Source organism: Babylonia areolata, chromosome 9, assembly GCF_041734735.1.
Source record: "Babylonia areolata isolate BAREFJ2019XMU chromosome 9, ASM4173473v1, whole genome shotgun sequence".
Classification (NCBI taxonomy): domain Eukaryota; kingdom Metazoa; phylum Mollusca; class Gastropoda; order Neogastropoda; family Buccinidae; genus Babylonia; species Babylonia areolata.
In genome coordinates, this window is record NC_134884.1 from 38,506,100 (window position 1) to 38,532,972 (window position 26,873).

At 44.8% G+C, this 26,873-nt stretch overlaps 1 protein-coding gene across 2 annotated transcripts in view; it reads right to left on the minus strand.

Annotated features, from left to right (window-relative positions):
- LOC143285433 (uncharacterized) overlaps nucleotides 1-26,873 on the minus strand; it is a 63,403-nt gene that overhangs the window by 17,837 nt on the left and 18,693 nt on the right. Inside the window, exons 3-4 of one of the 2 annotated variants that reach the window (XM_076592698.1) lie at nucleotides 18,525-19,544; nucleotides 3,818-3,967 (exon numbers count right to left, since the gene is read on the minus strand). In XM_076592698.1, coding sequence (XP_076448813.1) covers nucleotides 3,818-3,967; nucleotides 18,525-19,544 — 1,170 coding nt within the window. Of the gene's footprint in view, nucleotides 1-3,817; nucleotides 3,971-18,524; nucleotides 19,545-26,873 lie in introns of both variants that reach the window. The other variant, XM_076592697.1, reaches the window with a different exon arrangement.

The following is a 26,873-nucleotide window of genomic DNA, read 5'->3' on the forward strand; positions in this document are numbered from 1 at the left end:
TGGGAGGGAGCATACACTCAACAGATGACTTAATAGATTATTTGCCACGTACACACACACACAGTGCAAAAGAATACAAGTTAACGGAAATTATCAACACTCTTGTTTATCTCATCTATCATCTCATGTACAAGTGCTCATTTCACGCTTCTCTCCTTCATAAGGGTACGTACATGCGCACGCGCACGCACGCGCGCGCGCGCGCACACACACACACACGGGATTGAGTCCCGGATTTAGTCCGGTTGAACCCGATAGTTCGCCGATAACCGATTTTGGTTAAGTTTTCAATTTTGTCAGTCAACATCCATATACACTTTCCACAGACAGTATAGAATAGCAGTGGAAAATCGGTCTGATAAGTCAATTAAAACACACACACACACACACACACACACACACAAAGGAAGAAGAAAAAAAGTTAAACATAAAAGGTCGGAGGAGAAAATCAAAAGTAGACAGAAAAAGAAACAGAAGCATAAAAACTGAAACAGAACAAACCAAACAGATGGATAAAACAATACGGAATTCGAAGCCGAATAAAACCTTTCTCCCTTGAAAGAAAAATTATAAAAAAAAGAAAATAAGATGAAATAAAACCACGTAAACTGATGGTAATGCAACATCATCACCAAAGTGCGCGCGCGCACACACACGTGCGCGCCCGTGCAAAGTGACGTGTAGAAAGGTAGGGAGGGATGGCCCTGAACGATTTATTGACGAAAACAGTTCAATCAATACAGTCTGGCTTATGTCCAAGGTCACACGCACACACACAGAGGGGAGGGGAGGAGGGGGGGGGGGCGGGGCGGGGAAGAGGGGGCACCCACAAGCTAACACAGATATATGATACAGCGTCTGTCTGACCGACCGAATTTTTTTTCTTTCTTTCTTTCTTTGACCTCGCTGACGGGGGATTCAACGAGAATAATTATTCGGGGAAAAGAAACTGAACGTATATATATATATATAACTGTTTTCTAGCTGTCAACACCAACCTTGGACCCACGCACTGACTCGATTGTCTTTATCAGCTCGCTCTCTCTGTCTGTCTGTCTGTCTGTCTGTCTGTCTCTCTCGTACAGACAAACGCAGACTTCAACATAAGAAAGGAAGAGGTAAATAAAAAAAAATTAAAAAAAAGGGAAGAAGAAGAAGAAAAAAACACACAAAAAAGGGAGGGAGGGGGTGGGGGAGGGGGAGGAGGAGGAGGAGGAGGAGGAGGAAAGAAGCGGCATAGTACTTTGCAGTTTGATATTCAGCTCAGCGCTGCCCCTATGCGAGGATAATCCATTATCATAACTATATGGATAAAACAACAGGGACAGACCGAGTTACGGAAGAAAAAGAGGAGAGGAGAAAGAAACAAAGATAAGGTGAAAGATATGGTGGAGTAGAATGGACGAGGGTGTGGGGGACGAGGGTGTGGGGGAAGGGGAAGGAGGCAAAAGCAAAGGTACAAGGGTGGTGGTGGTGGTGTTCAAGTAGAGAAGGGGATTTGGCTGTGGAGTAAACTGGAGGATTTGAAACGTTTCAAATTTGTCCTGTTTTGAAGATAAAATATATATTTGAACGAATTCATCTCTCATTCAAAGTTCTTTAGCAATGATGATGTAAGTCTTTGACAAAAATTAAAAAAACAACAAACAAAAAAACCCCGCTAATATTATAGTTAAAGTATGAGCAACAAAAACAATGCTCAACAGTGGTTAACAGTTTTCAAACAGGAGACATTCTGCACAATTTCGGTGACAAATATATATATATATTTTTTTTAAATTTCATTCAATCTAATTATCAAAAATACTATTTGTTTATGTTAATACTCAACAGTGCTTAACAGTGCAAACAGGGGACATTCTGGACAATCTCTGTGACAAATTATTTTCCCCATTTAATCTGATAATCAAAAATACTATTTCTTTATGTTAAACTGCAAAATTAATTAACCTAAAAGTCACTTGTTTTCTTTCACTATCATAATGCTCTCTCTCTTTCTATATAATTATGGTTTATTTACACACATATGATTAATCAGTCCTCATTTCTGTGTGCATGCATGTGTGTGTGTGTGTGTGTGTGTGTGTGTGTGTGAACAGTGCTTTACAGTGCAAACAGGAGACACTGGACAATCTCAGTGACAAATATTTTTTTCCATTTCATTTAATCTAATAATCAATAACACTATTTGTTTATGTTAAACAACTGCAAAGTTAATTCATAACTCACTTGTTTTCCTCCACTATCATAATGCTCTCTCTCTCTCTCTCTTTCTATATAATTTTGGTGTATTTACACATTCACACACACACACACACACATATATACATGTATATCTATGATTAATCAGTCCTCATTTCTGTGTGCATGCGTGTATGTGCAGTGTGTGTGTGTGTGTGTGTGTGTGTGTGTGTGTGCGTGTGTGTTCTACACTATCAATTTCACATTCTGCCAATCAGCTTGTTATTTATATATATGTCTGTGTTACATAGAATGATATTCTATGCCTGTCCTCTCTCTGTGATGATGTATGATTGTGATAATTGTGTCTGAGGTCCACGTCCACACGTCACCTAATGTTGTATGTATTCATACTGAATGTGATTCTAGTATATTGTGCATGTTACACACACCACTAATACATTTCTCTTATTTGAGATAATTACAAATTCTGTATCAATTCATATCTATCAATCTCTCTCTCTCTGTATATATATATAATGGTGTCCATATAAGTATGTATGTGTGTACCTATGTATGTACAGAAGATAATTACGTATTCTGTGTTGTTTCTATACTTAGTATAAGTATACTGGTATATAAAAAATATACTACAACTACTACTTAATCTATGCCCAGATGTCTTTTCCATGAAGTGGAAGATGCGTGAAAAAACAGTTTTGAATTAAATTTCAACCTTAAAAACAGATCTACAATTACAGACATCTAAAATACACACACATGTATGTCTATCGATGTCTTTGCTGTACTACAATTTTACACATTTTCCTTAAAATCACAGAATCAATTTACTGCTTTAAAAGTCTAAACAGATAAACCAGAGTTCCTTCAGCTGTGATCAAATTTCCATTCTTTCTTTCCATAACATTTTCAGACAAGACCGGAAATTTTCTATACCAAACACAAGGCAAAGCCCAACTGAATCAAAAAATATTTTTCATCTTCACCACTGATGGACGGAGATCGGCAGATATCACCTTATCGATGACATTCATCTTTAAAAAAACAAATAAATAAACATCAAACAGAAAGCTCTTTTGTTGAATGATGGTTTGTCAAGGATTTTAAAACAAAAATTCCAAGATTTTTTTTTCAGATCCTGAGGAGCTAAACAACATTTTTCGCCCCAAGACTTTTCCAAACCTGCATGAAACCATCTACACACACTAAAAAACAACAACAAAAACCCCAAAAAAAAACCCAACAAAGCAAACCAAGGCAAACCTTACGCAAAACCGGTTTCCTCGTTTTCCCCAAAGATCCCCCCCCCCCTCCTCCGTGACTGAACTATAAACACTGGAATCCAAAACAACGTACACACGCACACTTCACAAACTTACATACACGCTCACACACCCACACACAAACACGCACCCACACACCTCTACCCCCCCCCCCCCCCCCCCACACACACACACTATACACTCACAAAACACTCACTCTAACCCCCCCCCCCACCCCCCAAAGTAAAAAAAAAAACACGTACACACACTCACTCACGAACACACCACTACCACCACCCCCTTCCCAGTACACACACACACACACACGCACACGCACTGACTGACTGACTGACCTAAAGGGCGCGATGCAGAGGGCGAGGTGGCCAGACGACACACAGGTGTGCCCTCGTCAGATCGGTCCAGACAGTCGTAGCGCCCGTCACACAGCATGCGCCGCTCGCTCAGACACCGCGTGGCGCCGTCACACGTGTGCACGCACCGCTCTGCTGAGACGCACATAACGGTATGCAAAAGCAATTAAACTTCGCACGCAGACACACACAAACACACACACACCACAAGCACACACACACACACGAAGAGCATGTTTTCGTTAGTGCAAGAATTAAAAAAACAAAACAAAACAAAACAAAACCAACACCATAAAGATAGCAAACTGCGTGCGCGCGTTAATGTGTGTGTGTGTGTGTGTGTCTGCATACAGTGGAAGCAGAAAATGATCAAGAACGCGCACAAAGACGCACACACACACACATTCACACACAGTGACTTTAAGTTTGACTTCAATCTTTAAAAACAGGTTTTTCACAATGCAAATTGATACGTCTTCTATTTACACACTTACGCATGACGTATGAATACATAAAGCGAGAGAGAGAGAGAGAGAGAGAGAGAGAGAGAGAGAAACACACAAAGAATAACTAAACCAAGACGAATATCTTATTAAAAAAAAAATTAAAAAAAAACCCAGCCCACCCAAACACAACCCTCTCCTCCCTCTTCCCCGCCACACCAGTCCCTGCAATTACACCCTCCCTTTACTGAAAAAACACACACACATCTGACATATACATATATTAAAAAAAAAAACAAGAAGAAGAAGAAAAAAGAAAAAGTATATATTCTTTTAACACAAACACTCCCCTCACACACACACACACACACACACACAATCTTGTCAGGAAAAGCCGTCTCTCGGTTTACAAAGGACAGACACGGTGTCCGGTCCCCCACATTACAAGACAGCAACGGCCAGACCAGACGGTGGGATCGGCTGTGGTGTCTGCTGAACTGAAGGTCAAACCCTTGTTACCATGCACTGTCTGGACGTCTGGGACTGAACCAGCGACAAAAGAAAGGGGGTGGCGCGTGCGCGCACATTGTGCGTGTGTGTGTGTGTGTGTGTGTGTGTGTGTGTGTGTGTGTGTGTAGCGCGCGCAGGGGTGTGTTGGGGGTTCGAGGAGAGTTCAGGGGTGGAGGGGCTGGGGGTTGGTGGGGTGGGGGGACGGGGGGAGACAGGCAGGACGATGAAAGAACTGATGAGAGACAGAGACAGAGACAAAGAGGGTGTTGGGTGTGGAAAGGAATGGCGGACGGAAAATGACAAGAAAAAAAAATGGAACGGGGAGGGGGGGTAGGGGGATGGAGACAGGGAGAGGAGAGTAGAGAGGAGAAGGAGTATGAACAGAGTTGGGAGTCAAGACAAATCATTTCCGAGGATGACAAGACACTGGTGAGCTTTTGTTTTTCAGTCCCAACCCTTAAATAGTACATGGCCTAAACAACAGGATACAAACTGAAAAAAAAGCATGATGGTTATGACATACAAAAAAAAAAAAAAAAAGAAGTAACAAACACATCAGAATGCACTAATGCTACTGGGTTGGGACGAAGCGAGAGAAGATGTGGGGGTGAGAGGGGTTGGTGTCGAAAGATAAGAAGAGAAAGAGATGAAGGGAACATGAATAAATAAACTTTCAACATGTATCGACACACACACACACACACATATATATATAATTACATACAGTATGACATGGATATAGTGTACATTATCAACTTACAGAGTTCTACGAATAACGATGCATTAAGCATTCCGACAGATACACACAGTAAGAGAGAGAGAGAGAGAGGGGGGGGGGGAGGGTATGGGGAGAGGGAGGGAGAGATCCAGAGAGAGAGAGAGAGAGATAAACACAGACACAGATGGAGAGCGAGACAGACAGACAGACTAGCAGACGGAGACACAACACCATCTTTCATCGTCTATCGCACAACACTACAGTCCTATTAAGAGAAAGTACAGCACAGCAAAACGCGTTGTTGGTCCAATCATTTTCTTCTTCCTTGTTTTCCCTTTTCTTCTTCTTCTTTCTTTTCTATATTTCTTTCTCCTTCAGCTCTCACCAAGTCACACAGTCGGGGGCACCTTGACACAGACGGTACTGCTAAGATATATAATAATAATACAGATAATTTTAGACCGGAGTTTGAGGAGTGGTGTCTTTGCACTTTCCGCTCCAGACAATCGGACCTGTAGACAAGAAAAATGGGGGAAGGGCGGAGGTGGGGGCGATGGGGTGGGGTGAGGGGGTGGGGGAGGGGAGTGAGGAATGGAGGGAGAGAAGGAGGAGGGAAGAGAGAGTGGGAGAGAGGGATTGGAGAAAGTGGAGAGAAAGGAGTGTGTGTGTGTGTGTGTGTGTGTGTGTGTGTGTGTGTGTGTTGGGGGAGAGACACAGCCAACGAGGGAGCGAGGGAGAAAAGGGGAGGTGGGTGGGTGAGAGAGATGGGCAGTGGTGTGAACAGTGTTGCGTGGCATGGCGTGATGTGTGTGTGTGTGTGTGTGTGTGTGTGTGTGTGTGTGTGTGTGTGTGTGTATACAGTGTGTGTGTGTGTGCGCGCGCGCGTGTGCGTGCGCAAGCGCGCGTGTGTGTGAGTGAGAGAGGGAGAATGTGCGTGTGTACGTGAGACGCGCGCGCGCGCACACACACACACACAGTGTGTGTGTGCGCGCGTGCGTGTGTGCGTATTTTCTGAAATAGATTCGCGCGCGTCTATGCGTATGCACGCGGGCCCTTATTCGTGCGCTCGTTGCAAAAAAACAACATCAACAAAAAACCCGAAAGAAAAGTATATAAATACCTGTCTCCCCATCCTTCCGTCCAAATGAATACCTTGAATAATGCTGCACCTCGCACTCCCCAGTATTTCATAACAAAACTAAAGCTGGCGTTCTCAAGTGCAGAGGAGCCGAGGAGGAGAATTAACATGAAGGTTTAGAGGAGCACTCGACGTACGATTACTGGATGAAACAAAGTGTTCAGACTCTCTGTCGCCTCCCTCCCACCCACCCCAACACACACACACAGAGAGAGAGAGAGAGAGAGAGAGAGAGAGAGAGAGAGAGAGAGAGAGAGTGTGTGTGTGTGTGTGTGTGTGTGTGTGTGTGTGTGTGTGTGTGACCCTTTTCTCAAATTTTCATTTTGATTCCGTCTCTTCTGCCTTATTATTGTTCTTTTTTTTTGGACTGCCGGAGGAAATTGGCAGAATGTTAAGACGCTCATCTGTCAATACAGTGTCCGTAAGGTCTGGGTTCAATTCCAGCCCTCGCCCTTTCTATCCCAACTTCGACTGGAAAATAAAACGAGCGTCCAGCCGTTCAGCTGAGACGATCAACAGAGCAGCACGCACTAGCCGCACTGGAAGACGAAGAAGAAGAAACAAACAAACAACAACCCCCCCAAAAAACAACAACAACAAAAACAAAAAACACAAAAAACCCCATGGCAACAAAAGTGTTGTCATCAGGCAAAATTCTGTCGAAGAAATCCACTCTGGCAGGCATACAATGTGCATGCATTTAAATCCTGACCAAGCGCGTTGGATTGTGTTGCTGTCAGATACCCGCCAAGCAGATGTAGTGAACCGTATGCATATATGAATAATTGTTTTCCACTCGAACATGTCGAAATGTGTTATGCATGCGGGCGGGCGGGTGCAGTTGCACATTGCAGCATCCGCAAATCAACGCACTCGCCCCCACCCTCCACAAATTAAAGTGCACATGAACAAATACACTGCCTCGATTAACATAACCATCAACTTAACACTCAACACAGCATGTTTTGTTGTTATTGTTGAAATTAAGTTCTGACAACCAGGCAACCTCATAATATGTAGACATGCAAGCAAAGACGCGCGCGAGCTCAAACAGGCTTCAACTCGGCAAGTTTTTTTTTTTTATGATGAATTATAATCAGTCGACAGCGAGGTTAGTCACATTAAGTACACCCCCACCCCGCTCCAACCCCATTCCTCCCACCCTCTCTCTCCCACCCCCATTCCCCAAATACGCCTAATCTCCTCCCAACCCCACCATTAATAATACTGTACACCCACATAGACAGGGGTAACATGCACGCATACACAGCGTAAAATAATCATGTTTATGCGCCGTCACAGAAGCCAGGACGTCACCATTGGTACGCCAGAACAGCCAGGACGTCCTCCCCTTCAGACAGCCAGGACATCACCCCCCCCCACTACGGACAGCCAGGACGTTGCCCCTTCAGACAGCCTGGACGTCACCCCCTTCAGACAGCCAGGACACCATCCCCCCCCCTTCAGACAGCCAGGACATCACCCTTTCCGACAGCCTGGACGCCACCTTCAGACAGCCAGGACGTCGCCCCTTCAGACAGCCTGGACGTCACCCCCCTTCAGACAGCCAGGACACCATCCCCCCCCCTTCAGACAGCCAGGACATCACCCTTTCAGACAGCCTGGACGCCACCTTCAAACAGCCAGGACGTCGCCCCTTCAGACAGCCTGGACGTCACCCCCTTCAGACAGCCAGGACACCCCCCCCCTTCAGACAGCCAGGACGTCACCCTTTCAGACAGCCTGTACGCCCCCTTCAGACAGGCAGGACGTCCCCCCCCCAACGACAACCAGGACGTCACCCTTTTCAAACAGCGAGGACTCCCCCACCCCCGCCCCCTTACAGACAACCAGGACGTCACCCCCTTCAAACAGCCACGACTTCACTCCCTTCAAACAGCCAGGACTTCACTCCCTTCAAACAGCCAGGACTTCACTCCCTTCAAACAGCCAGGACTTCACCCCCTTTGAACAGCCAGGACATCACCCCCTTCAAACAAGCAGGACGTCACCCTCTTTGAACAGCCAAGATGTCACCCCACCCCCACACAGACAACCAGGACGTCACCCCCTTCAAACAGCCAGGACGTCACCCCACCCCCACACAGACAACCAGAACGTCACCCCCTTCGAACAGCCAGGACAACCAAGACGTCACCCCCTTCAAACAGCCAGGACGTCACCCCACCCCCACACAGACAACCAAAACGTCACCCCCTTCAAACAGCCAGGTCAACCGGGACGTCACCCCCTTCAAACAGCCAGGTCAACCGGGACGTCACCCCCTTCAAACAGCCAGGACGTCACCCAACCCTCACACAGACAACCAGGACGTCACCCCACCCCCACACAGACAACCAGAACGTCATCCCCTTCAAGCAGGCAGGACGTCATCCTTCTCCCCCCGCCCCCCCCCCCTCCCCCCACCTGACAGCCAGGACTTCACCCCCTTCAGACAGCCAGGAGTACCCCTTGGAACACCAAACGCCCCCCCACCCGGACAGACGTCCAGGACTCTCCCCCTTGAAAACGAAATCATCACCGAACCAAGACCCAAGCTCAACAACCTCACATCAAGGGACAGTCAGATAATAGGTCATTTAATTCCTTTCTTCCATCCGGTAGCCCGTTCTTTTCTTTCTCCTACTACTAGTACACTTTTTTTTTTTTTAAAGTGATGTAACTGCTTCTGCTGTTCAAAAGTGATGCAGACCCAAGAATAAGTCCAAATACAGATTATCATTGTGATTGTCACCCTGATCTGTAACCTCTGTCTCGCCTCAGTCTGGCAACAGCCCCCCGTCACTGATGAACATATCCGCGAACAGCAGTCAAAGAGGTCAGGACTTAGTTTACACGACAAACAATCGGCACAAGACAGTACACGACCCACTTGTGTCACATGCACACACCGAACAACGCCCTGGGGGTTTTTTGGTCCCCCCCCCCCCTCCTTCCTTTCTTTCTGTTTCTCTATTTCCAGAAATACCACCGTCGTCAAGTCGGAAGGAATTCCTTTAAATAGTAATGAGGAGGAAGAGGAAGGGGAAGCCACCACAGTCCTGGTGAAGAAGGCGGTGATAAAATGCTGGCTGTTCGTCTGAATGTACACACTGGTGGTTTACTGCCCTAAGACGTGAGCAACTTGAGCTAAGGGGTTTTGCCGACAGGCTGTTAAAGCTCTCCACTCTATGGCGCTTTATACTGCGTGGATGACACTTTGTCAGACGTCACATGCTCCAGACACCGATCGTAGTGATGTTGTTGATGGTAATAACAACATTATAACACGCAGCTCGGGGTGTATGGGCGCTACAAAGCGATCAAGTCAGCACAGCATGCGTGCACGGAAACGAATCAAGGAGGCGATTTAAACTGGAAAGAAACAACTGAAAACACACACACACACACACACACACAGAGGACTGGACACAGGCAACTACAACGACGACATCGTCAATGTCCATAACTCCGGTTTGTATTCATGGTTATAATTGCGACGATGACAAGGACTTACGGGGCAGGTTCAACTGTAGAGCTCTTGACAGGCGTGCAGCAAATGACTCACTGGCAGGTTCGCGCGCGCGCGCGCACACACACACACACACAGATGTATACACATGACGTACACACCATACATCCACCTCAGTTTCTATTCGCCCTCTGAAGCAGAAAGGTTTTTGTACGCATGCTCGCGCAAGCTAACACACACACACACACACACACACACACAGCCATTCCCCCTTCCCTCACACATACAACAGTGAGGAGCTTTCAGCGCGCGCTTTTCACACACACACACATATCCCCACCACCCACACACCCATTACCGACACCACCACAACCCCCATACACACACACACACAAGCCCGCACGCAGGCCAGACACAGCAGACATACACAGACAGGCAGTGTTCTTTACCCTAACGCCAGCAGAACGGAGTGACCTGACCCGCCAAACCAAACAAGAAACACAGCGGCGCCGCGCACCACTGTAGTTAGAAAACAGCGCATGTCAGACAGACAGACAGACAAGACATGCAGGCAGGCAGGCAGGCACACAGTATACTTGTACAGACATACAAAAACGCAGCGGGGCTATTCAACAACAACAATACTATGACAACGACTGAGGACGAAAGGAAGAAGATTCGGGGGTAGGGGTGGATGAAGAGAGAGAGAGAGAGAGAGAGAGAGAGAGAGAGAGAGAGAGAGAGCGGGGGTGGGGGAGTTAGAGGGAGGGGACGGGGAAGAAACATGAAAAATTCTTTACATACTTCAATTCCCGAGCACAATAAACACTGGTGCACTCTCTCTCTCTCTCTCTCCACCAAATCTCTGCCCAGAATTAAGGTCTACATTTCATGACACAAAATGATGGATGGGTACAAACAGGGGGGAAAGGGAAAGGGGAAGACAGAGAGAGAGAGAGAGAGAGAGAGAGAGAGAGAGAGAGAGAGGGGGGGGGGGGTGCAGACTAAAAACTTTTGGCAAGGGGGTCAATGTATAAAGAAATAACGGCGGTGTACAGAGAAACGAACACACATACTGCAAAGAGTAAATGGACAAGAAAACATTAACCACAACTGTGAATGTCAACACCGACAATCACATTCATGCATTCCTAAATGGCGGCTTGGTTTTTGACAAATGCCACTGTAATGTTACATTTGGAGGCATTTTTAAAAGGCACACATACGTATGTATAACGCATACAGTACACTCAGTTCACACTCAAACGCGCACACACACTTGTATTGGTTACTCAATATTTATGCTTTACACGCGCCAGTAAGATCATTTGATACAACTCGACCAGCCAACTTCAGAGAGAAAGAAGCGGTGGGGCAGGAGCGTGCAAGGGAGGGGCAATGCTACGACCATTTCTATATAATAAATAAATAAATAAAATTAATAAAAATGGGAGGGACCCACAGTACACAGCATTGTGTTTACGCAAATCCTGAGAAACTGCGTCTCTCCCTAATATAAACAAACTGCTACATGAACACACACACAAGCAAGCGCACACTTTTCATTTAAACACGCACCAGTGCGTGCAGACACACACACACACACACACACACACACACACACACACACACGTATGCTGATGAGACAAAAAAAAATACAGAAACTGCACTGGCCTACATTGACTTTTTTTTCTTTTTTTTAACCCAGCCACCGACTTCTCTGGAGATGTAAGCCAAGTGACAGAAAATCAACAAAACAGCTGCTGGATTCGGTTTTAACTTGGAAAAAAGAGGGAAGTGTTGGGGGTGGGGTGGGGGTGGGGGAGTGGGGGAGAGAATAAGACGACAGCAGAAATCGAACAAAGCAAGCACACACAGCCGAGACAGTGCGTTATCTACACACACACAAGAAAAAAAAAAAGCGTAAAACAACAGCGTACATGAGAAAATACACTATTAATGTATTATGCATTGCTTCTGAAAGCAATATATAAATCATTATGTGACCTGCTTTATTTTTTACTCGCCTTTCCTTTTTTCTGACAATGTCTTTCTAATGGCGTGATATTACCAAAGGAAAAAAAAAATCGACAGACTGACGACCTTGCAGAATGAACGAGGGAGGCATTTTGCAGAGACCCAGGCTTTGATTAACACACAAATGACAGATCTTATGCGACACTCTTGTGACTGCAGAAATAAGGGTGGTGATGATGATGGCTGTCATTATAACGGTAAGAAGAAGAAAGAGGAGGAGGAGGTGATGGAGGAGAAGAAAGAGGAGGAGGTGATGGAGGAGAAGAAAGAGGAGGAGGTGATGGAGAAGAAAGAGGAGGAGGAGGTGATGGAGGAGAAGAGGAGGAGGTGATGGAGGAGAAGAAAGAGGAGGAGGTGATGGAGGAGAAGAAAGAGGAGGAGGAGGTGATGGAGGAGAAGAAAGAGGAGGAGGAGGTGATGGAGGAGAAGAAAGAGGAGGAGGAGGTGATGGAGGAGAAGAAAGAGGAGGAGGAGGAACGAAGACGGCCGAGGGGGAGGAGGGTCAGCAGCAGCAGCAGGAGGAGGAGGAGAATGAGGAGGCCACACTGATCAGAACTCTTGTGCTTCCAGGACGTGCACAAAACATGCAGACCTCCACCTTTCTAAATCTTATCTGGTGACCTACGCCACATGGAATGAACAGTACCTCCCTCCCACCCCCCTTGGCACATTAAGGCGACAGCTATTTCTTTTTAACGACAGAAAAAAATTGTCACTCCACAACCCATGTGGAATCCATAGTTTACCAACAGCCAGATAAATCTCTTGTAGTTATATGCACAATGAATCAAACGATCTGATAACTAATTTCATGTCTGAAACAAAGTTTACAGAAACTGGCATTCAGGCTCATTAAAAACTTTTGAAACCTATTTCTCTAAAACAAACAAACAAAAACAAAACCACCTTACAAAAACAACTCCTTCATGATAAAGCCAGTCGCACTCAAGCCAACAATACGTCTACGAACCCCTGAACACTCGCTTTCTTGTGAGTTGGATGCATTTCTACTTGTCCACGATGTGGATGAAGTAGAGTGTGAAACACAAATGAGGTGCCTAGGGTTGTAATAAGATAATCCTTGGCAATAATACTGTCATTTCATAATCAGCATGTAGCAAACACACACACAAGCTCACACAAAATCACGACAGACATCTGAAAATGAAACCACTGTCCACTATCTGAAAATGAAACCACTGTCCACTATCGTGGAGGCTGGGGTACACGACCATCCTGACTCAATAATTCTGAGTCAATCGTAACCATATCCCAGGTGAATTTACCTCCCCAAGCCTCCACACCCCTCCCCCAACCCCCTTCCAGCTCTACACTCTCTCGCTCCATCTTCATCTGAAAAAAAAAAACCCAGAGAGAGAGAGAGAGAGAGAGAGAGAGAGACAGAGGCCCGTAAGCTCAACCTTGGAAACAGACCAGACCGCAATACCCCCCTATAATTATTCCACCACTGAGTAAGTCTGTGGTCTAGACAGCACTGGATTGGCCAAAGGCTATTAATAGTATTACAAGTCCTCTCCACCAGACGGCCTCTGTCCCGGCGTCGTTGTGCCACGATGAATACTGATGATGCCTCTGACTGAGCAGCGCTCCTTCTCTCTCTCTCTCTGTGTTTGTGTGTGTGTGTGTGTGTGTGTGTGTGGAGGGTGCGGAAGTGAGAGGGATAGGGGTGGAGGTGGAGGTGGGAGAGAGGGAGAGATGATGACAGAGAGAGAGAGAGGGGGGGGGGATGGGGGGGGGGGGGTGCCGACCGAGAACGGAGAGTTCAAACCTTATTTTTCTCTCCCTCTCTTTATTCAGTGAACAAGGATTTTGGCATGGCCTATTCTTCCAAGCTGTCCTTGAGAGTGAGGGAGAGGGAGAAAGAGAGATACAGAGACATAGAGAAAGAGAGGGTAGGAGAGAGAGAGAGAGAACAAAGAGCTCAAAACGTTTTTTGTCTTTATTCAATGGAAGCACCGTTTTGACTCCACTGCAGTTAGCTTGGAAACACTCCCCTTGGAGTTACTTCAGGGCAAGCCCCACCCCACCCCATTCCCCCAAGCCCTGTACTGATCCCAACCAATTTTCACACAGGAACAACTTTATTAAAAAACAACAACAAATGTATTTTATGTATAACACATTTTCATGTGAAAAATCGAAACAAATCTCAAAGGGGGGTCATTTTCTGGCAGACTTCATCCCGCTTTCCCCCAAAAATACTCCATGGGATTTTTTTTTTTTTGGGTGGGGTGGGGTGGGGGGGTGAGGCAGTAATAACTGCCCTAACATTACTTCCCGTGGTTTTTTTTTGTTTTTTTTTAGCTGGCCCAAAATACACTCCCCTCGAGTGAAGCTAACTTGGTATTCGCCCTGACTGTTGGAGTCGAGAGTTGAAAGATATCCATACCAGCTCACACTGACTCATCATGGAGTGCTTTTTAGGTCCAGCCAAGGCTGGAGTGTGGTGGGGGCTGCCCTTGCATTGACTCTTGCTTCATGTCTTTTCACCAGTATCACACACCCATCTATGCATTCTAAATCAACTGCTCTAAAATTTTCATTAAAAAAAAGAGATGAAAGTCATTTCAGTCATCTTTCCCAGGATAGGCTCTTATTAAGGCCTGATCAGTGCATTGGGTTTGAGTGTGGGTCAGGCATATGCTCCTTTATTTTAGTTTTTTATTTATTCCTTTTTTATGGCAGATGCAGAGTAGCGTTTATAGATATGTCTGCACGCTGTGAAACCTTGAAAATGAAACTGGAACTTGGGGGGGTTGAGGTCATTCTTGGGCATCACGCCAGACGGGGATGAGATGGGATGGGCGGATGGACACACACACACACACACACACACAGAGAGAGAGAGAGAGAGAGAGACGGGGATGAGATGGGATGGGCGGATGGACACACACACACACACACACACAGAGAGAGAGAGAGAGAGAGAGAGAGAGAGAGAGAGAGAGAGCAAAGCAGACCAGACATCACTCAGTCTGATCAATTAATAACCCAGACAATCAGCCCATGTCTAGACATGTGGGCTGTATACCAGTCATATAAGTAGCTTGCCCAGCTCTCTACTAAGCTAGATTGCTCCCCCAGTAGCTGCATCAGGGGGAAGGGAGGTAAAGCAGTGTGGCTCTGTAAGCTCTGCTATCTTCTCCCTCCCCTCTCTCTACTCTCCCCACCCCCAGCCCCGCTTTCTCTCTCTCTTGTCCCCCATCTTCCCTCCTCTCCCTCTCTCTTCCTGGTATACAATCAGACAGATACAGGCACTGACTGCAAACACGTAACACTGTGTGGCTCCTTAGCTGGACCAACTTCCACTCCCCCAAACCCTGATCTGTCAGGCACTGAGCGGAGGGAAAGGTTTCAAAGAGACTGGGGACTATCACTGCCATAGAAGATTTCTTTCTTTTGAGCGTTTATCTCTCTCCATATGAACGGCGAAAGAGACGACGTTAACAGCGTTTCATCCCAATTAGCATTATCAAAATATTGCAAGCGGAACGCTCTTATACTGAAGAGGTGAATGTTGACAAAGAATACCACAGTTCTGACGACGGAAGCTAAAGGTTGGGTCATTCAGACACCCACTGGACATCCGAGGGGTCTGTGTAGAGGAGAAGAGAGGACTGGCCGTACTGAGTGAGTTAAAGAAAGATTTACTCAATTGTCTGCGGATGGCGAGAACTGGATTTTCACTTTAAGAATCGCCAGAGATTTAATGTTTACAGAACTTTCTGCACGGTACCTTGTGTCAAAATGTTACACATGCATCAACATCAAGATGCACTGAAATTGCAAAATACCATTACTGTTACAGAATGCTTAATGCAGCTGCTCTGATTTGTAAACTCCACAATAAGGAAAATGAAAATGAAGAACATTAATTTTCATCCTAATTTGTTCCTGCATTGCATGATGTAAGAGTTGAGTACACACACACACACACACACATATATATATATTGTTTGAATTATAAATGTAAATTCTTCATTCAACTTAGACTGGTATTACTCATGGCTTCTGAGAATGAAAAAAACTTGATGATGTGACTGCATATTCTTGTTTTTGCTAAATGATCATTGCCATGTGTTCACACCCTTTCATGAGGGGCACTGCTGGTCTATTCTTGAACTCTCCATCTCTCTCACAGAACCCAGATTCTATGATGAAACATACAACTCACTTTGCTTACTTCAATCAATGAGAGCGTGGTGAGGGGAAGAGGGGTGGGGGTGCCAGATCTGACACAAGAGAGGGGTGGTGTCGATGATCAAGACAAGAAGCTAGCACTAGTAGCAACAATAGGAATCACACAAACACAGCAAAAAAAAAAAAAAAAGCAAAAAAAAAAAAGCAGCAGTAAAATAATAATAATAATAAAAAAAAGACACCCCCTCCCCCAACAAATAATAAAAAACCAGAAGCTGTGTGTGCCCCACTTACAAAGATCCCAAACACCCAGACAATGACACCATGTCGTCTGTCTGGAGAGTATCCTCTTCAATGTCTCACTTCAGACACATTTAGGTCAAATGCCGCCATCATGAAAAAGGGCGCAAGCTTGAGAACACCTTTTTACAACCCCCGCTCATACTCAAAGCTGTTAACCGGATCTGTACTCACAACCCGATTCATACTCAGATGAAAAAATAACTGTCTTCTTTTTGTGTGTCCTCACACCTAAGGGCTTGCAGAAGATGATAAAATTACAGGCATTGCACTGTTTATGATCAGTGTTTTACTACAGACATGTTGTTATCAATACGTGTAAGTCGGTGAATGTTAATGGCTGTATCATATGAATCATGATGGAGAACATTTGCTTACTGAACACCTCAATCACCTCGGTTATGGTGGGAAATAGTCTGTGACCTTTTATATTCTGTCTGTGAATAGTATTGTATAGTACACAAGTTTCAAATCACAACAGATTTCTGGGCAAGAAATTCAGGCAGTTCTTTCCAATGAACTTTTTACATAAATTTTTCTTTTTTTTCCCTTTTTGAATAACTGCATGTACCTGGAATATAAATCTCTCTCTCTATCTATCTATATATATATCTACACACACATGTATAAATATGTGGAGTCTTTATCTATTGTGAATATTATATATATATATAGCAGGTGCCCAGGTGCAAACGCTACGAAAAGTTGGCTCGGGCACACAAATTTTCTGTCAAGTGTGCCCAGTTGGCACTCAAAATTTGATAAGAGGTGAAAGAAAATTAATTAAAAGACACACCAAGAAAGCACGCTCAAACATCGGTTGTTCTCAGAGGAGAGGTCAAGACAACCAGAAACCATGCCTTATAGGTCCAGAGATCAAGAGAATGACAGTGACTGAATTCATGATACATCAACTGTGTGATCTGAGCATGGCTGCAGCATGTATGTAAGTAAATCTGAAATGGATATTTGAATTCCAAACATGAATGCATGCATCTAGTCTGTGTACAAGGTTTATAGATGCCACAATGAGAAGAAAAAAAAAGACCATATGCAGAGAAATATTTTAATCTTTATTTAAATTATTATGAACAGGCCTATAGGGGTTCAGGCACGTGGACATTTTGAATGTGATTTTCCAAACATCAACACAAATGGAAATTGTAACTCAATCAAAGATTTTACTTCATTTTATTATGCTGGCACTCAAAACCACTATTGGGCACTCAAATGTTTTGTCCAGAGTGCCCGACTGGCACTCAAAAAAAGGTATATATATGTGTGTGTGTGTGTGTGTGTGTGTGTGTGTGTGTGTGTGTGTGTGTGTGTGTGCGTATTTGTCTGAAAACAGTGACGCCTCCTTGAGTTCCTGATACTGATACTCTCACTGAGTTACTGATACTATCTATGTGGATTTTTCTACAAAATTTGCCAGGAACAATTCCGTTGTTGTGGGGTTCTTACATGTGTATTCTGCTGCGCACTGGACCTCCAGCTCCTCTGTTTACTATCTCAATAGAAAGACTTCCATCCAAACCATCGAAAAAGGTCTAGATGGGTGGGATGGAACTAAATACCCTGGTCCTTGGTGGAACTGAAATCAAGACTCTTGCTTCCTAGCTGGGTGTTCTACTGTGAGACCATCACTCCACTTATTCAAGTGTGTGTTTGCATATAGTACTATATATATATATATATATATATATATATGTTTGCATACAGTACTATATATGAATCACCATGTGTGCAACCGTGTGCAACTGTGTGTGTGTGTGTATGATTTTGAGCATTACTGGTGATGGGTAATTACCACTATTGAGCACAACACATATAATATATATATATATATACACACACACACACACACATCAGTCTGGTTCTCCAGACAGACAACTCCTCCAAGAACTCACCAGGCTGGGCCTCCGCCACCCCACTGCCGCCAGTGGAGCTGAGGTGGAAGAAGAGGGTAAATCCACTACTCTGCCCCAGCGCCCACTCGTACACAATGCGCACGGAGGACGACGACTGAAAGACTATGGGGGTGTGTGGCATCGCCTGGCGCTCGCGGCAGATCCGGTGCAGCAGCATCCCCTCCCTCCCCTCCCCGCCCACCGCCCGGATCTCCACCCGGGGCAGGCAGAGCGGGTCCGAGTTTGGGTCCTTCCCACCACCACCATAGTCCAGCACCGCTGCACTACTGCTGCTGCTGTCATGTCCGTCCTCATCCCCCCCTAGGGACACTGGCAACACTGTCGTCAGTGCAGGTGATGGGGTGATCCCACCACCACCACCACCTCCTCCTCTTCCACGCCCGCCAGGAAATGTTCTGCTCTTACTGTTGCTGTCTCCTCCTCCCAACACCTGCCTGGAGGACTGCCCTTCTCGGCCCGGATCCTCCCCCGCGGAAGGGATTGTGGTGGAGGAGGTGGAGCTCGAAAACTGCCCCCTTCCTCCTTCCCCAGAACCCCTCCACTCCCTTTCTGGTGGTGGACTTTTAGAAGTGGTGGTGGGGGTGTTGGGGGTAAGCAGTCTCGATCTCTGTGACTCATGGTCATCATCAGCACCATCACCACCACCACCAGTCCTGCCTCCTCCTCCCTCACCCTCAGCACCGTCCCTCTCCAGCCACCCCTGTCTGTGTGGCGTCTCACCCTGTCCAACCCCGCCGTGCCCACCAGGACTCCCTTTAGGACCCCCCACCTTCCAGCCTCCGTCCCCCTCCCCTTCCTCCTCCTCCACTGAGCCATGCTGGGAGGGGTTTGCACTCAGTCCGAAGCCAGTCAGGCGGGTGAAGTTGAGGCGGAGCTGCTGGTGCTTGTTGACGAGCTGGATGAGGAATTGGCAGCGGGTGAAGCCCTGCCTCTGGTACTCCCAGGACCGGGCCTCAATGGGCTGCTGGCTGCTGTGGCGGTATGTGTAACTGCACTCGGCTGCAACCGTCATAATAATAATTGGTATTCATATAGCAATGAATCATGTGCAGAGACAAATCAAAGCGCTTTCAAACCAGCCATTCATGCACATGCATAACTCTAAATTTGATAAACTGAAGACAAAGAGGAGGCAGGGGAAGGAGGCTATCTTGTAAATAGGTGGGTTTTAAGGCCAGACTTGAAACAGCTGAGTGCAGGGACCTGACGAAGCAAAAGAGGAAGTTCATTCCACAAGCAAGCTCCACTGACAGAGAAAGAATGGCGGCTGACAGTGGAGTGTTTGAATAAGCAGAGTGGGTCCGAAGCCAATCGCTGAGAGCGAGAGTCAACAGGTCACACAGTGAAATCCGTACCAAACATGGGTGTTCACACACAAGTAGTGTTTTCCTTTTGCTTTTTCCCCCCTTCTAGACACATTACATCATCATCTACACATTTTCTACACATCTTACATCTTCTCAGTATTTTCTACACATCTTCACATGAAGGTTTTATTTTCTTTTGCTCTTTTGTTCTCCATGCACCTTCCACTTACGCCTATTCCTTCAGTGAAAATGGTAGTATATGAAAATATATCGGGAGAAGTGCAGCTGACAACATTAATGGGGAATAGAGATAAGAAAATATGGACTGGGAACATAGACCTATATGAAAACATGTGAGTGGGAAACACAGATATGAAAGCAAGAATGGGGATATGAAAACATGAACCGCAGGGGGATATACATTTACAAACTACACTCAAGGCGACATAAATGTCAACCAACTGCCCTCTGGCACAGTACTTCAGCCATGGATTGACTGAAGATTGGTCACCTTAATGCGCGCCCGCGCCCACGCGCATGTGTGTGTGCGTACAAAGATTTACATATCAGATATCCCCAAATTGCTTTGGTTCTGGTGTTTTTTGTGACTGGTCTAATTCTTGATGCACTGTTTTAAATGTACTTTAGCAAAATGAAGACATCTCAATCATGACTGTGTCAACAGCTTAACATATATTAACACAATTCTTGTATTACAATGTCCATGAAAATGTCAACCGCTCTTGTTATAAAACAACGCATTAAACTCTCTCACAATATGAATAAAGCATTAAACACCTTCACAATATGAATAAAGCATTCGTTCATGCATGCTTTCCAAAGCCTGATCATTAAACAGCTCAAAATCTTTCTGTGTATGATTCTTTATGAAGTCTAGCTGGACTTGAGTTTCCTTCAGTATACACAACTGTTTTAAGAAGAGACTTTGAATATTCTTTTTTATGATTTGTGTTTTGCAAACCGGCTGGCCAGTTTATTTTCAAGTTTAAGTTTTTACAAGCAGTTGTTCCATAGTTTGTACCCAAACCTGTCAACAGTTTGTTATGTCATTATGTGGTAGTCCACACAGCAAAACTGACATGACCAATGGTCAGTGTGATGGTGCATGGCCAATCAAAACAATACACTTCTTCCACAGACAACAAAACCAAGACTGCACACGCCAACAATTTTTACGTAATTTTACCTCTGTCCCTGCCCGAAGCCAAGGATAGCATAATCTTTACAAACTTTGACTTATCTTTTCGTTCTGCCAGTCCACAACACTTCTCACATGGCTGCTGTTCAACACTGAGGAGACTGGACTACCTGCTTGGTTAACTTAAAAAAACATTAAATGTCACATAGCCTTTTATGCTCATAAGGGCAGTAAATAAATATCCACTGTGTCTGGGGCTCATCACAGGAAGGCAGGGCCTAAGTGTCTCCTACCATTTTAACATTCGCCAGTCTAACTCCGGTACCCATTTACACCTTGGTGGAGTGAAGGAAATCGGAGGGAAATGCCTTCACACAACACCAGGAAGAAATGGGATCTCAAACTCTGATCAATGGTGAACACTGGCTCACAAGTCCAACGCCCAACCGGTTCTGCCATGGTGACTCAGTCTGCTTGGTATGAGCATCTTACCTGAATCTTCTTCGTGAATAAGTTGTTCTTTCACTAGTTTCAGGCTAAAAATGTACTGTCTGGCTAAAAATGTGCTGTCTGGACAAACATATACTGTCTGGCTAAAACTGTACAGTCTGGATAAACATTATTGTCTGTATAATGGCTAAAAATGTACTGTCTGGAAAAAGGCTAAAATGATAAAATTGCAAGATATGGGTAAAAAGTGAAGTACTGTCTGAATTAGTGAATAAGGGTAAAAATGCACTGTCTGGATAATTGCTACATGCACTGTCTGTATAAGGATAAAAACATTGGACTTGTGGATAAGAATAAAAATGTAGTTTGGATACAGATAAAAAACAACATATTGTCTGGATAAGGATAAAAAGTATTGTCTGGATAAGGATAAAAAAAGCACTGTAAGGATAACATAAAAATGTACTGTCTTGATAAGGATAAAATGCACTGTCTGGATAAGGATAGAAAGGAAGTCTGGATAAGGATAAAATGCACTGTCTGGATAAGGAAAGAAAGTCTGGATAAGGATAAAATGCACTGTCTGGATAAGGAAAGAAAGGAAGTCTGGACAAGGATAAAAATGTACTGTCCTGATACGGATAAAAATGTACTGTCTTGATAAGGATAAAATGCACTGTCTGGATAAGGATAGCAATGTACTGTCCTGATAAGGATAAAAATGTACTGTCTGGATAAGGATAAAAATGTACTGTCCTGATAAGGATAAAAATGTACTGTCTGGATAAGGATAAAATGCAATGTCTGGATAAGGATAGAAAGGAAGTCTGGATAAGGATAAAATGTGCTGGATAAGGATAAAAATGTACTGTCTGGATAAGGATAAAAATGTACTGTCCTGATAAGGATAAAAATGTACTGTCTGGATAAGGATAAAAATGCAGCCTGGATAAGAATAAAAATGTACTGTCTGGACGCATACGGGGTGTGGCTAATATGCAGGTGGCCATAACACTCACCCTAGGAAAAAATGCAATGCTCAAATACACAGCCAGTGACTATGCTACCACCATTTCTCACCCTCTTTTGACTTTTGTTCGTTTTCATCCCATAGCTGCCAGTCCATTTCATGACATCAGACCTACAAACTATGATGTGCAAACAGTTCCTTGAAAATACACATGCATGTGAAAAAAAGAATGCATCATTGTCTCCTCTTTTTTTTTCTTTTAAAATTTTTTTTTATTATATTTCTTTCATGAATTTTAAAATACAAAGTTCATAAGTACACCAAATAAATAATCATATCAACAGCAATGCTCCTTTCTTTTTTTCTATCACCGCCCATTAGCAGGCCTTAATGAACACTCACAGACAACCTAATCATCTTGATATTGTGCTTGATTCCTTCACTACAAACACGAATCAGACAGCAGGCTGATTTCTAGAAGAAACACCACCTGCAATTCTGACAACCTGCCAGAATGGAACGACACTGCCCCAGCAGGTTGTCACAGCCGAGCGGTTTCAGTGAATCAAGAAAGTATCAACCCCCCTCAACTAACAAGACTTCCCTCTATCAGCAGTTCAGTCAAATTGCGCTCTTCATAACCTCTCACAGAATACTAGTTTTATCAGCCTTTTGATGCTGGTCGTCAAGTGGAAGAAGAACAGCATTACGTTACCGTGGTTCTTCGTGTTTGAATCAATCCCTTTCAATGTTCACCCCCCCCCCTCCCTTTTTATTTCTTCTTCTTAATTTTTCCCCCTCCCATTCTATTCTACCCACTGTAGAAATAGAACTGCCAGTTCTGGAAAATTTTCGGACTTTCATCCCAAAAGTTGACCTCAGCCCGTGAGCACAGCTCACAGACCTCCATTTTACTGCATTTTAATTAAAGACGTGATCCCACAAATGACCTGCGAGCCAGGCATAAACAGTGTCTAAAGATAACAGTGGGAGCCGGGTGAACGAACCTAAACAGTGCACCTGTATGCAGGCACGTAAGCAAGGAACGTGAGAAGGTTCTCGGTCACCATCTGAGCCATCTGCACTGCTATCTGGCACGATGACAACTGTACGTTGAACGAGTGTCACACTCTCCTTCCTAACTCTCTCTCTAACTTACTGATATGTCAACAAACATTTAAATAAGCCTTTAGAATTCCTTTCTGTTTTCACAGTTTGAAGCAAAGTCTTTTGAAACAATACATGCGTATCTGACACATGTTTATGTTTGCATTTAGGCCAGACAGGGACTATTTCATCACAACAAACAACTGAAACCGGATATCATATACTGCCTTAATATGAAGCTCATGATTTTTTTTTCTTTTCAAATAATAATTATTAATGAAATTTTCCCCACTTTTCCTTTCATCTAATCATACAGCTTCTGCCACCCGCCACTACCCAACCTCCCCTCCGCCCTCCCTCCACTCCATCACCCCAACCCCTCACACCCACATATCAACCCCCTCACACACACACATGTACACACACACACATACACACATGACAGACTATCCACCACCACCACCCAGTCTGCCGCTACCCCACCCTACCCCCAACCCCCTCACCCTGCTGCACCCCTCCTCCCAGCCCCCTCCAACAACGACGAACAGCTCTTCCTTTTCGTCTGCAGGAATGCCAGTTAACCGTTTTATTACCCGCGCCGAGAAAGATAGATCCCGCTTGCCCAACCATACCCCCATGGAGTGGGGACGGTGAGAGGGGTGGGGGTGAAATCAATCACAACAAAAACGAAAGGCATGCAATGCAAGTTCTCCACAACCATCATCAACCAGCTATAGGTATAAAAGTGCTTTAGGCCTCAGCTCGCTTTGCTGCTGTAGCCCCCCCCCCCCCCCCATCCCCCACTGAATATGCATGACGATCTTGTCTGGGGGCCCACCAACTCCTGTCCCTCCCCCTATGCTAAAAATACAACTTCGGTCCAGAGAGATTAACTGTATGAGTGTGAGTGTGTGTGGAGTGTGTTGTGTTGTGTTGTGTGTGTGTGTGTGTGTGTGTGTGTGTGTGTGTGTGTGAGACACACACACACACACACACAGAGTACCCGAGTGCACGCGCACCGACCACGTCAAGTCAGTGTGGTGGATAGGGAGAGGGGGAGGGGCTTCACATTACATCTTTTTTTCCGACTTCGACGCGGCCCAGCGCTCCCCGCCGGGGTTAGGTGTCCGACCGACGGCTGTCTGCGAAAAGATTAGACAGAAGAAAAGCTGCACTCGAGCAGACATGGAAAAGAGAGAGAGAGAGAGGGTGGGCGGAGAGTGTTCGAGAGAGAGAGGGTGGTGGTGGAAGGGGAGTGTGGGAAGAAGGAAAGAGAGGGAGGTGAAAGAGAAGAAGGGGAGGGAGAGAGAGATAAAAGCACAGATCTTAAGAAAAAGAAAAAAGTCTATCTTTAGACGGGGGCGGAAGAAGTCAGGGAGAGAGGAAGGGGATGGGAGAAAGGTGTGTGTGTGTGTGTGTGTGTGTGTGTGTGTGTGTGTGTGTGTGTCATCTTGACCCCACTGAGCGAGGTAAAAGGCTTGCGCAACTCTGCTGCGTAGCGTCCTGGTATACATTTATTTATATGCGTGTGCGCCTTGCGCGCGCGCGCGTGCGTGTGTGTGTGTGTGTGTGAACAGTATAGTATGTTACAATGCTAATGTTTTAACTAGTTATTTCGATGATCTGTTCGACCGTCATACCGCACACACACACATGCTTCGCCTGTCAACTTGTGAACTAAATATTTGTTTGTTTCTGGATCGAACTTTCCTCTACCTGATCCTATGTGCGCTGAACTTCCTCATACATTCTCTAACCGACTGCTCTAGATCGCTTTCCACCTAGACCACTTCTCGAAACACGCAGTTTATTAAAAAAAAAAAAAAAAAAAAAAAAAAAAAGAGAGAAGAAGAAGAAGAAGAAGTAAATACACTAACTAAATTAAACAAACATCAAAGTTCCGTGTCTCTGTCATTTGTGACACATTTCACTGACTACCAATCAACAAAAAACAAACTAAATACACGAATTAAAGGCACCGATAAGCAAAGTTCCGCACGTATCATTTGCGACACATTTCTCCGATAACTAATAAACAGAACAGACTAAAAATACATGCATTAAGAACATAAATAAATATCGGAGTTCATGTCTCAATGGCGACTCATCTCTCCAATAACCAACCAGTCTCAAAACTGAGAATGTGGAAGCCGACTCCTCTGCCTCTCATCTTTCACTCTGGCGTGTATATAAAAGAAAAGAAGAAGCATATGTTTGCAGATGTGATTTTTCTTCTTCCTATGATTAAATGTCTTTCTTGTTTCATTACTGTCCCCCCCCCCCCCCCCCCCCCCCCCCCTGACTGCTTGCTTTACTGTATTTAATTATTTATCTATTTTCAAATCAATATACCTTTTCATCATCACAAAACGCATGGAAGAAATAGATGTGGATCCATAAAAAAACAACAACATCATATGGAAGAGAATGGATATGGAATGGAATGCCTTAATTACGTAGAAACTGTTTGAAAAAGAATGCTTTTCGAGTTGGTTTTTAAAGGATGGGAGTGAGGGACTTTGACGGACAGAAAAAACAAAAGCGGTGAAATACAGGTCTGTACACTTTAAGAACTGAAAGCTCTCCCGCTGTTTCTCTATGCTGAATATGACAATGCAAAGACTCAGCGGAAGAGTGGATCAAGAGACCACGAAGGGACATATTTGCTTTAAAAATCAGAGGTGGGTTGCATGAGTGGACTCAACAACGCTAAGTTTGCTCATTGTTAAGAATGATCCAAACTCCACTGTGAATTCCATTTATCTAGGATCATTCTTTACTCTAAGGAAACTCCGCGCTGCAAAGATCGCCTCGTGCAACCCGGGCCAGAAATAGACTGAAACGTAATCGGTACAAGTACACGCCCGGCGCTTCCTTTTTTGAGGAAGTGTCTGGGTTTGTTCCAATGTACCTTTTATTTACCTGTGTGCTAGCTGGATCGGTAGCGTAAGCAACACTGACTTGAAGTTGTGTACTTTGTGAATGGAGAGAGTTACCACTCATTACTATTTGTTAATCATTTCATCTCCATGCCTAACTATTCATTTCCAGTTGAAAAACCGCCGAGGCAACCATGTGTTTGTTCTGTATTGTCCATGTGTTCTGTGTGGCTTGTTCAGGATTAAAGAGGCTGTGCCAGTCTTCAATAAAAGCTTATTTGTGTTTGTTAATTTCTTCTGTCTTTGCTGCTGTGTGCACATGTCAGATGATCCGTATAAGGCCAGGCCCGGCGCTTCCTTTTTTGAGGAAGTGTCTGGGTTTGTCCCAATGTACCTTTTATTTACCTGTGTGCTTGCTGAATCGGTAGCGTAAGCAACACTGACTTGAAGTTGTGT